This window comes from Stegostoma tigrinum, chromosome X (genome assembly GCF_030684315.1).
Source record: "Stegostoma tigrinum isolate sSteTig4 chromosome X, sSteTig4.hap1, whole genome shotgun sequence".
Classification (NCBI taxonomy): Eukaryota; Metazoa; Chordata; class Chondrichthyes; order Orectolobiformes; family Stegostomatidae; genus Stegostoma; species Stegostoma tigrinum.
The window spans coordinates 17,858,923-17,873,660 of record NC_081404.1 but is presented as its reverse complement, the minus strand read 5'-3'; the positions used below and the strand labels follow the sequence as shown (position 1 = coordinate 17,873,660).

Genomic DNA, 14,738 nt, shown 5'->3' with positions numbered 1-14,738 from the left:
CAATTTCAAGATAAACATTGATTCTTAAAGTCTAAAATCATTAGCAGCTTGACTAGAATTTTTACGATGTCTCCATAACTTTTCAGTCTTGTCCCAATTATCTATTTGTTCAAATTGCACTGGAAGCATAATTTTCTCAAGGCCAGATTTTGAAACATGTATTATCAAATTTATAGACTGGAATCAGTATCTCAATTTTCTCCACCCCTGAACACTTGAATGTGACTTATCAATGCAAAGATGCCTCATTATTGGTAGATCAGTGAAAGTAGGCTGTGTAGCTGCTCTCACAAATATAAACTGGATAAAGGGAGATCTGCAGAGAGAAACAGGAGAATGCATATGCTGCTTAGAAAAGACAAAACTACTACTGAATGCTTTAGGACTTTTACTCAGCATTTACTCATTTATGGTGTGATGTTGCCCTCTAGTGTTCTATATTGGAGAAGATTGAGAGTGTTGGCTGTTCCTCACTGTTAAAATTGAGGCTTACCATCTTTTAGAGACACTTTCCAAGGAACTGCAACATTCTTTTCTATTTCTATTCCTTCTATTTATTCTTTCTATTACAATCCCAAATTTAAAAATAACTATTTTTAGTGTCCCCAAAATTATATTGTTTGTACTCACCACCACCGTTGATTTCTCTCCTATACTTCTCAAACTGAATAACACCTTACAATTTGTGCCATGAGACTTCACCTGAACTTCTGAACACAGTGGAAAATACTGTCATCCTATCTAGTTAGAATCTTTCTGTCTGTTTGTGTGGCCCAGCATATCCTTCATTTAACAACTACCATCAAGCCAGGGGATCAATCCTAGTTCACTGGAGAGTGCAGGAGGGAATGTCAGGCATACCTAAAAATAAGGTGTCAACCTGGTGAAGCTACCAAACAAGAATACTTGCATGCCAAGCAGCAGAAGCAACAAGCAACAGACAGAACTGAGCAATCCCACAACCAACAGATCAGATCTAGGCTCTGTAGTCCTGCTACATCCAGTTGTGAATGGTGGTGGCCAATTAAACAACTCACTGGAGGAGGAGCCTTCACAAAAGTCACTATTCTCAACAATGAAAGAGCCCAGAAATCTGTGCTACCAATAAGGCTGAGACATTTTGTAGTGATCTTTAGTCACAAGTGCCAAGTGGATGGTCCACTTTGGCCTCCTCCAGTGGTCCCCAGCATCACAGATACCAGTCTTCAGTCAATTGAGTTCACTCCACATGGTATCAAGAAATCATTGGAGGCACACAATATTGCAAACACTATGGGCCCTGATGACATTCTGGCAGTAGTGCTGAAGCCTTGTTGCTGCACGCATAGCCAATCTGTTCCAGTAGAGCTACAATGCTGGCATCTACCTGACAATTTAGAAAATTACCCAGGTATGTCGTCTACGCAAAAAGCAGGTCAAATCCAACCCAGCCAACTACTGCCTAATTAGTCTACTCAATCATCAGTAAAGTGATAGAAGGTTTCATCAAGAGTGCTACCAAGCAACACCTGCTCAGCAAGAACCTGTTCACTGATGCCCAGTTTTGGTTCTACCAGGGCCACCTAGCTCTTGAGCTCCTTGCAGTCTTGATTCAAACCTGGTCAAAAGAGCTGAGTTCCAGAGGGGAGGTGAGAGTGACACCCCTTGACATCAAGGCCACATTCAAGCGTGGCATAAGGAGCCCTAGCAAAACTGGAATCATTGGGAATCAGGGGTAAAATTCTCCACTCATGGGAGTCATACCTGGCATATAGGAAGATGGTTGTGGATGTTGAATGTCAGTTATCTTAGCTCTAGTAAATCTCTGCAGGAATTCCTCAGGGTAGTGTCCTAGGCCCAATCATCTTCAGTTGCTTCATCAATGATGTTCCCTCCATCCTAAGGCCAGAAGTGTGGATGTTCGCTGATGATTGCATAATGTTCAGAACCATTTGTGACTCCTCAAGTACTGAAAAAAATGATGTTCAAATGCAACAAAACCCAGACAATATCCAGGCTGGGGCTGACAAGTGGCAAGTAACCTTTGTGCCACACAAATGCCAGACAATGACCATCTCCAATAAGAAACAATCCTACCACTACCCCTTAACATTCAATGGTGTTACCTTCACTGAATCCCCAACTATCAACATCTTGGGAGTTACCATTAACCAGGAACTGAACTAGACTAGCCATATAAATACACTGGCTACAAGAACCAGGCTTGGAGCACTGCAGTGAGTAATTGACCCTATGACTCCCCAGAGCCTGTCCACCACCTACAAGGCTCAAGTCAGGAATGTGTTAAAATACTCCCCACTTGCCTGATGAGTGCAGCTCCAACAACACTGAAGAATCTTGGTGCCATCCAATACAAAGCAGCCTGCTTAACATGTACAAGTATCCACTCCCTTCGCCACTGATGCTCAATAGCAGGAGTGTGTACTATCTACAAGATGCACGAACAGAAATTCATCTAAGATCCTTAAACAGCATCTTCCAAACCCTTGACCACTTCCATCTAGAAGGACAAGGGCAGCAGATATACAGGAACATCAGCATCTGGGAGTTGCCCTCCAAGCCACTCACCATCCTGACTTGGAAACATATCACTGTTCCTTTACAGTTGCTAAGTCAAAATCCTGGAAATCCCCCCTAATGGCATTGTGGGTCTACCTACAGGAGATGGACTGCAGTGATTCAACAAGGCAGCTCACCACCACCTTTTCAAGGGGCAACTGGGATGAGCAATAAATGCTGACCAGCCAGTGATGCCCATGACCCTTGAGAGAATTTTTAAAAATACATTCATTAGGCTACCCATGCGCCTGGCACAAGATTTTTCATCACTCAAAGGATGTATTGTCCGGGGAAAGAGGCAAAGGGAAGGGTTTGTTTTGCCTTCAGGAAGGATTGTGAATTAGTCAGTGAGGATAAAATTCACCTTTAAAGGCAAAAAATTGGCAGTGAGACTGATGTGCTTACAACGTAGTTTACAAATATGTGAGAAATTAATTGTGTGACAGTTCAATAGTATGGAAAAGAGGATCAGCAAGTGGTTGCCATCCTTGATGATGAAATACTTATTTTACTCATGGTGCCTACTTTCCTAGCAGCACTGTCAGCAGCAATAAAAAAAAGCTACAAAGAAATGTATCATTTATCTTTCACTTATTTAGGAAATGAACTGAGGGAGAGAATGCCCCAGTTTGTAGAGCAAGTCATCTGACTCTTCTGAATAGAAATTATGAGACCCGCATAAATTACAGCCAGGTTCAAAACACAAGATCGAATCTCAAACAAGTGCTAGAGATTTGCTACAGGTAAGTCAATATCTAAAGTGGGAAGAGATGGATTTACATCTTTGGTTAAGATCGGCATTCCACAATATTCTTGTTTTTAAAAATGAGTGATGAAGCATAAAAGGTAGATTGCAGCTGGATCAGAAGCACCAATGAAAGGCCACCACAATGATGACAATTAGCCTGAGATGAAAGATCAACCAGGATCACAATTAAGTGCAATGGACAAGTAAAAGGCAGTCCTGCTACAAATCAGTGCAATTCCCTTTGGATTGCAGAATCTCATTCTTAACCTCATTTATTAACCTTTTTCCTGAAAAACGCTTGTGTTGAACAATGTGAAAAATATGTGATCCATTTTAGGGATCTAATTTTGGAAGTAAAATTGGTGGCTCAGCGGTTAGCACTGCTGCCTCACAGCACCAGAGTCCCAGGTTTGATTCCACCCTCGGGTGACTGTCTGTGTGGTGTTTGCACATTCTCCCCGCGTCTGCGTGGGTTTTCTCCCACAATCCAAAGGTGTGCAGGCTAGGTGGATTGGCCGTGGCAAATTGTCCCATAGTGTTCAGGGATGTGTAGAAATATGGGGATGGGTCTGGTTGGGATGCTCTGAGGTATGGTGTGGACTTGTTGGGCTGAAAAAGCTGTTTCCACACTGTGGGGATTCTATGAAAGATATTTGGGTGAGGCATAGTACATACAGGATGACACAGCATTGTATGTATTGTCTATAACTATTGCTTCCAGAAGAAGAAAGAAATAAATTCCACTTATATAGTGTCTGCATCCTGTCTATCAAAATGTTCCAAAGTGCTTTATGTTTTAGGAATTTGTGCTGTTTGGTAAACATGGCAACTATAGGGCAACTAAATACAGACCAAATTCCCCACCCTCCTGTCACTCAATGATGCCTGAGTCTCTTAGTCCTGCTTCGTGGAAATAGGAAATTGCTGAGCCTAATGCCTTGAGATAGGCAAGAGTTTGTGAGTATTAACTGAACAAGAGGAGAAGAGTGAGTTCCTACCTGAACAGGGGTGGGGAAGAAGAGTGCTAGTTTGAACTGAGGGAAAAGGAAGAATATTAGTTGAATAAGGAGGTAGGGTGGGAGAAGGTTAGTGTCAGTTTGAATGGGGAGATGGAAAAAATGATGGAGAAGAATGCTGGACTGAATTGAGACAAACTTAAGAACTTGACCAAGGGCCTTTACGTTACTTCTTTGCACAAGAATAGATCCCATACACATGTTGAGGATTGGGATTGGGGTGGGAGTTGTACGTTCTCAGAATAAAAGCTAGAAATAGCAATGTGGAGTATTCCAAAAACATTGGGAGGGGGAGTAGGCAAATTCTTGTGCTATTTTTCCTGTAGTCACGGGGAGACATTTGAGCCTCCCTCTATATCTCCCAATTGATACAGAGACTACGGTCTAGTTTTGAATTTCTTCCATCCCACAATGGCTCTGCACACTGTCCAGTCCAACTTATTAACTTGATAACTTTTTCTTTTCTTTTCCTTTTCATACTCATATTAATTAGAAGATCTTTGAAGTTATAACATTGTTTTCTATTCTAATGATACCCACAAAATCCACTCCTGCTTCAAAGTTTACACTGCTTGTTGAGAAACCAATCTTGCAAGAACCAAACTTTCTCTATCAGAGATCGTAAGAACTGCTGATGCTGGAGTCAGATATAACAATACTAGGAAGACCGAAACAATTATTTTAATTCTCTGCCACAAACCTTGTTCCAAGCCACTGATTTTATGTACTTACTTGACCACTGCCTTAGACTGAATAAATGGGTTGAAACATTGGCTTCCTATTTCCTAAGCTTCTCCAACTTTGATGCTGTTTAATGCCTACCTCTGATTTAGTATCCTGTACTAACGTCTCCACTTTTGGTTCAGTATCGATTTTTATCTGATTATGCCCCTGTGAACTGCTTGGGGATGATTTTGCTATGCTAAAGATTCTACATACATGAAAATTATTATTATTGGTGAATCTTGTAAAATCTCACCCTCCCCAACCTTGTGGCTCGGAATTGAGATTCTGCACAGCTGTCCACTGCCACCATTTCATCAGGTACCTTAGTCCCCTGTTCTTTCAGCTTTGGTAAAAATTGATAATGGATCAGAATGCCTAGAATATTTCCTAAAGAAATGTTGCCCCCTTACTTTGCCAGTTCCTTTAATTGCCGCCTTTTTGCTAAGGTTCACTTATACACTGTTTTCGGTTCCTATCTCAAGTGCACTCTCTGCATCTTAATGTGTGCTAAATAATCAGAATACTTGGTGGAGTCTGTGTATCTTTTAGTCCAAATTTTTTTCTTACATATTCCGTACTGATGGTGTTGGGGGGAAAATAAGGCCTAATGCTTAGAAATTACATGCTGAAGGATTAGTTCTGGCTGTCATTTCAAATGGTATTATTTTGCGTTTATTAGTGATATTGTAGACTATGAATTTGTCCACATGCTTCATTTTGCTGGGAATTAAAGTATTTCAAAAGCTAGAAATCTGAAATGGTATTAGAAAATGTTGGAAATACACAGTAGGTCTGTCAGACTAAAGTGCAGGCTCTTTGTCAGTTCTTGATCCTTTGTTCCCTGATGTGTGTGTCTGATTGCAAGTTACGTTATTGCAAATGGTGTAGATTAACCAGTGGGAACCAAGCATCTTCCAGTCACTTATTTCCATTTCAATATATGGCCTTGTCTTCAATTTTTGATATTTGCCTTTGTACAGTTTATGAAAGAGCTGCCAGGTGGCTTCCATGTCACAGCAATGCAAATTGAGTAGTATGTAAACAATTTAGAGTCAGACTTGTTTCACAGGTAGCTCTGTCACCTCTGAGTCAAAAGGTCGTGGATTCAAAGTCCACTCCACAGACTTAAACACTTAATCCTGGTTGATATTGCCAGTGCAATACGAAAGAAGTGCTGCAGTGTCAAAGGTGCTGCATTTCAGATAAGACATTTAGACATCGCCAGCCGAAAAGTTCTCCCCAGTATGTTGGCCAACATCACAAAAGCAGGTTATCGGCTGTTTTATCTCATTTCTATTTGTGGAAGCTTACTGTCATTTAATTGTTGCCATTTAATAACATTGACTAACTTCAGAAGTACTTCACTGACTATAAATGATGTTGTGAAAGGTACTTGTACGAGTAGGTGTGGTATGAGCCATACACCAGGCTTGATATTGACTGATGCCATTTCACTCTGATCAAGTTCATAATTGACAAATCAGTGAGGTACCAGAAAACCGCTTTATCTGTTACTGCTCAGAAAATAGATTTTTAAAAACTTATACAAGCAGATCTCCTTGGGGTATTACTTGTGGTTCGAATGATGATGTTTAATCAAGTTTATGCATTAAGGTCACTGCTCTCTGCCCTCCCTGTATGGAAACAATTTGAATTATGCTATTAACTACAAATATATCTCTGGCGCAATTAGATGAACTTATTGTAAGAATTACACAGTGTGCTGAACCCATGTTAGATGTAACTGAACAAATCAATAATAAAATAAAACAGAAAATGCTGGAAATATTCAGCTGGGAGTCAGGCAACGTTTTTGGATTAAGAACCAGGGTTAATGGACCTGATTTTAACCCTTCAGGAGATGGAGATTGAATGAGTTATAACACTACCCGTTTTTAAGTCTATGACTGTCAGAAATCTGATGTTCGCGCCTTGTTGTTCTTACCCCTGCCCCTTTGAATCCCCTGTGAACAACGAAAACCACCCATTTTTTACATGGGGTGGGGGGTTAGGATTGAGCCTAGGAGGACGGGGGCGAGAGAGACAGAATATTGGGTATTTTAAAGGAGCTAACATCTTAAAGATGCATGGAAACTTGAAGCAATTGAAGTTAATCGTGAAGCCATAATGAAATTGACCAACGACCTGGACCGGTGTAATTGTGATCATTCGGATGCGTTTTCACGTTGCGTGTTTGCACACTTGAAACAATTCTTGAAGTTCATGTAATGACGGGTAAACAATTGCCAAGGACCCGCCAGTTACACAGCACACCGTCCAAGCCCATACTGTGGATATTGATGAGCTTCGTCTGTTTATAAATGGTGAATAAAATGCATCCTGGTCAGGACAGTAATTGTGTGTAGCAGCTGTCATCTCGGCTGCTTGAGTGAACCGTTTCAGTTAGTGAGCAAGTCGTGCACAGTTTGGGATTCTGAACGGTGTGAGGCAATCAAACTTTCTTTTTAATTATTGCACTTTCCCAAACTTTGCTCCGAGGTAGCGGCAGGAGCTTGACGTCAGTGGAGCCAATGTCCGGAGTAGGTAATGAAACTGCCACAGGTTGCGAGTTGCGGAAGTGACTGTGTACACGAGGTGCGAGCCGAGCACTACATTACAGGCTCGCGAACAAATGGAAAGGATTTGAAAAGTCGCTCGCGTTCAAACAGTTTTTTTTTATTTTATGTGGGTCGGGGAAGGGGCTAGCGTGTGACCAGAGAAACAGTATGGGGGAGATCTGCGCTCCCGCAGGGACAAATACAACGCGTAAGGAGGCACAGCACGGGAGGAGATGAATTCTCAAAAGCAGTTGACCCATTCCTTGGCCATTCGTGGCGAAATCCAGAGGTTCGAGAGCGTGCAGCCAACTGTTTACAACGTCTACAAGTTACTGCGACGCGTTCCCGACCCGTCGCTGCGGAACACCATTCAGCAACTTGTTACACGCATTGAAGGTGAGCAGGTGCATCTGCCTGGAATTCGAGCCGAGATCGCCCACACCACCAGCTCCTAGAGTCTTTTTAAAGCAAAAAAAAGACCTCTTACTTTTGACACGATCTGTTTAACGGAATCTCTCACTGTTTTCGAGACGGCTCGAATTGTGTCTTAAAGAAACAGTTTACTGGCAAAGTTTATTTTAAAATTTCTCCCAAATACCCTCGCTACCTTGGTTTCATAGCTGCTTCAATAGCTATCAGTGATCTAGTACTATCCTTTAAGCGGTGATGTAAACTTCATCGTGGGGACATTTTTAAATGTATCCCAGCCAGTGGGTTACGATGGTGATGCATTTGTTTCGAAGCAGGGCACTGGAAACTCGAGCAGTCCTTCCATAAGTTCAATGGGATGTCGGATAGGTGTTATTTGTCACTATCAGGGCGTCTTGCCATTGAACATCAGTAAAGCTAGGCAACTGGTCAGTTTCTCGACACTAGAAGCTGTTTTCTTTTAACTCTGGTAATGGATGCCAGTGTGTAGTCCATAATTTTTGCTTGTTTGTGTGATGTTTTATTTGCTTACACCAGAGTGTCTCCAGGAGTGTTTCTTCATCTAATTCCACTCCACCACACTTCCAGCTACATGATTAAAACTCCATTGACTAAGATTTTAAATAAAATATTTTTATGTTTGAATATGCTTTTATGAAATCGGATGGTCTTCGTTCATTGAACGCTATCTGCGTTTGCTGAAGTAGGAGGAACATGGGCCTCCCTTGTTTGTTTGTGTAATTATCCAGGAGGTTGCTGGACTTGTGCCAAATCTCCAGAGCAGATTTACTTGAAGTTCTGAACCAAGCATTGCTTGTTAACATTTGGCGGTGGGGGGAGGGGGGGGGGGGTCATTACAAGCGAAATAATTTCCTAAAGAAGAATTAATAGAGAGATTTAAGTAATGAAGAATGGAATTAAGTTGAAGCCAATCTTGTTTAGATTTGTTCTTTGGAAGAAAGATATGGGGTGAAAATAGAACTGAGATGGAAGGCAGAAAGCACCTCTTGCCTCGACACCAGAATATCAACAAAAATCCCATCAGATTTCAAATATTGTTGCTGTATACGTAGTAAGTTAGTTCTGAGGAATAGCGACTGTTTTGGAGTCAACTACGACATCCATTTTGCCTACAGTAAAGTAGTAAATGGCAACCACAGTATTTTTGATGGTATTGGTTGAGGAGGTGAGGAATGTTGCTCAGGACACTGGGAGAACAATCAATTCTTTTTTGTTGTTAAAAAAATCACAACCCAAAGAAAAAGATAACACTTGTTCTCAAATGGCTTACTTTTAAACATTTAATGGTTTAATTCATGTAAGGAGGACAGCAGATAAGGCAAATATCTTGACTGGAAATATAACTGCTTCTATTTTCTGCAGTGTGGAAGATCTGAGCTGTTAAATGCCCAATCTTATCTGCTGCAAACAACAGTTATATATTGGTAAATGATATAATTTGTTGATTTGCATTTTTCAGCTTGGCATTTAGAACTGTATGTAAAACTGAGGAAGGAAGTGGTCTCGCACTGATCACAGATTCAGCCCACAGCAAGCGCCTAACTGCTTTGGGGGAGTGTAGAACAAGAATGAAAGTATAACTTGGTATAATCCACTTACACCACTGTAAGAAGAAATCTATGTCAAAAATCTTGATTTCTCAATTCCAAAATTATCAGCAAAACGCCAGCGGGGAGATGGGCTATCTATCTAGATCCTATTAAATCACCAAATTTAAAACTTGTCGTCAAACAAATTGATAATGCCTCACATTTGTTGTCCTGTCAGCACATGTCAGTGCTGACTACTATTGTTGTGTAAACTAAGAGCAATTTTGGTGTTCTCACATGCACAGATAAACTCAGAAATCAGCAAGTTGTTATCTGTGCAGCGTTTTATCCCACAGTCTGTCTTCCATTTACAATTAATGCAGGGTCAGTGATTTGACATGAATTTAAACTTTTTGCTTACTGTTCTTACTGTTAAAAAAATGGAAATATTAAGACTTGATGAATGGAATGCAGCCAATTTTTAATAGGCTACTAAGTAATAAGTTATGCTGAACAATCTTTATGGACCCAGAAAAGTGGACCGTCTCAGCACTAAATAACATTTTCAAAGTTCCATGGTATTAAAATCAGTTTTTTAAAGTTAGGTATTTCAGCTCCAAATTGAACCTATATATATTCCAATCTTTTTGATTACTGTAAAACAATTAAGTGGTGAATTATCATCTCCACTTTTTACTCCTTGGTTTACTCTCTTTGAGAGTTCTTTGATCTAGTTGGCTGCTTAGCTGGTTGAATATTTTGCCGTTCCCCTACTAAACTTCTGTGGACAATGCCCTTCAAAATCAACACTGTACATTATGTCTTTGTTGCTGACTGCATAGCCAGATCCAACTGTGCCTCTACACCCCCTATGCTGTCTGACGTTGCACACATCACTTACATAAACGGCATTCTGTAAACTTTAACTGTGTGTGAATTTCAGTTGTGCCTCATTACAGTTGTGCCCTAGATGGGTAAATAGAACAATCTAAGTCTGGAATTCCCTTATATTAGTGCTGCTACCACCATCCTGACACCTGCCATGGGTTCTGAGCCTGAAATGAAGCAGTACATAAAATATCTGATCTGCACAGACCAAGAATTTCCAAGGTCACATTTTCAATCCGTGGACTCCGTCAATGTAGCTGATCTACCACTGACCTTGTCAAAGGTGACAGATGGTATTAGTCACAATGATTATGTATTAGTAAATGTAAAGTCTGCCAGAGCTCCTGCTCTGGGTCACTATCCAGTAACTGGATTTTGCAGGTCTGGTTGACACTTGATGAGGTCAGGATTAGGCTCGTTTGCGACATCTACTGTTATCAAATAGTTTTCTGGCACACGCAAGCCATGATAAAAAATGAATAATGGTCCATGAGTAGAATTTAGAAACTTGAAGATTAAGACTCTACTGTGAAACCTGCTTGGGAAAGTGGGAAGATTGAGGTTGAATTTAGGAACTGACAAGGGAAGATCACATCCAAACTCCATGTCAAGTTAGGGGGCTATGGAGAATGAATTGACAGTATTACCTACTTCTCAAAAGATCATAGAAGTAGATTTCTCTCATCAAAAGTGGATGTAGCTTTACTCTGCACTGGTCCATGTTATATATGCCATGACACTGCTTTCACTTGCATGTCTCATGACATGGGAACTTTTCTATGTCTTCCTCTGCTTTATCTAGCAAATGGATACTCTTGGCTGTTACCACGACAAAGATCTTTTTAATACAAATAATTTAATACAGAGTCTCCCTCCCAAATCTAGCTAGATGTCTTCTGAGATACAATGTGTTGTTAGAGCAAGGGGGGAATGGGTGTACCCCATTGGATGTCTGGCTGGTTACTCAGAGGCTTGAGCTCTGAGCTGCTTGCTGAGATGCTGTTGACACTGGATCACCAAACTTGATGTGGTCCATTCTTTAGCTGTTGCATCCTTCGCTTTCCTTTTGCACAATCCAGTCCTCATCCTCTTTAAAAGAAAAAGAAAATAGATCATATAAAGTAGTTTTATCCTATGTTGTGGACTTTTACTTTTAAAAGGCTGTGTTAAACTCCTAAGTTCATGAAAGGCAGAGTTTCTTTTACATTTCCTGGTTAGAAACTGGAAAAATCCGAATAATGGCATAACTGTGTGATATGGATGTTAAAAAGAGGAAAATAAGCTCACTTGGTGGATGAAATTGCACTTTACAATGTGAGAATTGCCCATATGACCAGTTGGATTTTACCTTCATCCATGGCCTATGCTGATCTGATTAGATAGGCTGAAGGATGTTAAAGGTCAGCATCCGCATGGAGAAAGGACAGCTTCATTTTTTAAAAAAAGCAAAATTTTGCTACTGAAAAAAATGCCCATAATTGTTTTTTTTTCCTCTCATGATCAATATTCAGTGACTCCTGTTGCAAAATATGCTGTAAGTTATTGGGTAAGGACAAAAGTGGACTAGGCTCTGATGGCCAAAGCTATTGAATGGCTTGCCAACATGCCTTCTCTGGCTTGTGCCTGAAGAATGATGACTTGGAGACAGGCTAGCATTTGTGAAACTGTACATCAAGAAGTTAGCACTTGCACCAGATATGTAGACAGTGTGAAAATGTACTTTATTTAAAGACTGTGTAACCTTCATCTTTCGAGCTGTTTGTGTTTTGGCAGGGCCAGAAATCATTCAAAAATGTTAAGGTTGTGCCCAGAAAGATCAGACAACTAAAAAGCTCACACAAAAGACCCTGCACAGGCTCTCTCACCATGATAGAGAAAAACTACTGGAACAAATTATTTTAAAAATCCTGTCAGAAGGGGTCCTGGCAGAGCTTGTGTTTTAGTGGCTCTGGAGAAGGCAGTCTGTAGGAACCCTGAATGTTCAAGGTATCCACAAGCCTCAAGAATTCTTAACTTGGGTTTTAGAGATTTCCATGCTGAAGGTAAACATTGCAGGCTTCATACTGCACAATGAATACACTACATTTTATGGCACATACCAGTAACAGTAAATTTGGCTCTATAGGTACACTGAACAAAAAAGTCACCGTTCAGATGTGAAATGTTGCAAATATATCAGACTGCGGATGTGGGAGGTGGGCGGAGGCAGGAAACAGACAGAAGGTCGAATTACAAACTGCACAGTTTTGAGGTCCTTGAGCTTTTATTTCTTTTGGATGACAGGTTTGAACAGAAAGCAGAAAAATACTATTTTCTGAAAGATTGAACAGGATAATGCCTTGAGTTTATCACTAAAGGAGACTAGATCCATGAGCACTTGACTGCTATGCTACCAGATCTGAATTATGTTCTCCCTGAGAAACCCACTTCCTGTTCATATCTAATCTACATTTTTTTTGTCTAATTCTGGCATCTGTCCAAAATAAGGTTTATGTCCATGTAATGTTGAATATTCCCATTCCACTGTATGCTTTGCTAGAAGCCTTGTATGCTGAGTGTTGATGTTAATACAGACATATGAAGGTATAGGAGGCATGGTTGATTAGTTTGCGGATTGGTGGTACAGTGGACAGTGAAGAAGGTTATCTAAGATTAAAAAGAGATCTTAATCATTTGGCTCAATGGGCTGAGGAGTGGCTTATGGAGTTTAATTCAGATGAATGTGAGGTATTTCATTTTGCTAAAACAAACAAGTGCAGGACTTACACAATTAATGGTAGGTTCCCGGATAGTGTTGTAGAACAGAGACACCTAGAAATTCAGGTGCATAATTCTTTGAAATTTATGTCACACGTAGACAGGATGGTTAAGAAAGCATTTAGCACACTTACCTTCATTGCTTAGACCTGCTGAGTATAGCAGCAAAAACGGAAATTGCTGGAAAAGCTCAGCAGGTCTGGCAGCATATGTGAAGGAAAAATCAGAGTTAACGTTTTGGGTCTGGTGACCCTTCCTCAGAACTGTTGGTAGCTGGGAAGACGTCAGTTTATATGCTGAAAAAGGGAGGGGGTGGGGTAGGGAGTAAGCAGTAGGATAGACCCTAAAGAGACGTTCTCTCTCTTCAGGCTCTATCCTATCGTTTACTCCCTACCCCCCTCCCTATATATGAGTCAAATGAAGGCAAGTGGGACTAGTTTACTTTGAGAACACAGTCGGTCCGTTTCTATGTAGTATGACTCTGACTTCATACGTTACGGTGTAGGGCAAGCTGAATTGAATGCAAGAGTAGGGAAGGTTATGTTTCAGTTATATAGGGCATTGGTGAGTCTGCATCTGGAGAACTATATTTAGTACTGGTCACTGTCGTACAGTTAATGCATTGGAAGCAATTCAGAGAAGTTTACTAAACTAATACCTGGAATGAGCAGATTGCCTGATGAGGAAAGGCTAGGCCCGCATCCTCTAGAGTTTAGAAGAATCAGAGGTGACTTGATTAAAACATTTCGTTTACTAAGGGGACTTGACTAGGTGAATGTCAAAAGGATTATTCCTCTTGTGGGAGAATCAGAACCGGGTCATAGTTTAAAAACAAGGGGTTGTCCATTTAAGGAAGAGATGAGGAAAACATTTTTTTCTGAGGGTTGATGGAATTCCGTTCCTCAAAAGGCAGTAGATGCAAAATCTTTAACTATGTTTAAGGCAGAAGTAGATAGAATCTTGATGAATAAGGGGATGAAAGATTATCAGGGATATGCAGGAATGTAAAATGGAGGTTTAAATCAGATCAGCCGCCATCTTTTTAAAAGGCAGAGCAGGCTCAAAGGGCTGAGTGGCCTACTTTTGTTCCTTATTTGTATGTTCACGTAGGAACAGGAACAGGCCATTTGGCCTTTTGAGCTGCTCCAGCATTCCATAAGTTCATGGCAGATCTAGTTATGGTCTCAGCTCCACTTTCCTGTCTGTCCCCCTCAACCACTACACAGCACCCCCATTCCCCCAAAGCCCTTGACTCCCTTGAATATAGAAACATATAAGGGTCATTTTTCATAAACAAATTGTCAAATCTTGGGGAAAGGGAAATGATTTGGAGGGAGAATTTGGTATTTCTTACAAAGTCTAATTCCCTCCCTTATCTGTTATCTCCTGACTTCGGGTGGAGGAGCTGAGATCTTGCCCAAGGGGCCATTTTTTTCTATCTGAACCTGGACATTGAAATAAAGCACTGAACTGCAGATTCTGGAGATATGAAACAACCAAAAACCGA

The 14,738-nt window shown here is 40.7% G+C and overlaps 1 protein-coding gene across 2 annotated transcripts in view; it reads left to right on the top strand.

Moving 5' to 3' along the window:
* Nucleotides 1-7,600: 7,600 nt before the first annotated feature.
* LOC125448320 (arf-GAP with GTPase, ANK repeat and PH domain-containing protein 1-like) overlaps nt 7,601-14,738 on the top strand; it is a 190,109-nt gene continuing 182,971 nt past the window's right edge. For both annotated transcript variants that reach the window (XM_048523567.2, XM_048523565.2), the window contains exon 1: nt 7,601-8,003. In XM_048523567.2, the coding sequence (XP_048379524.1) occupies nt 7,841-8,003 (163 nt within the window). In that variant the 5' untranslated portion in view covers nt 7,601-7,840. The remainder of the gene's footprint in view (nt 8,004-14,738) is intronic.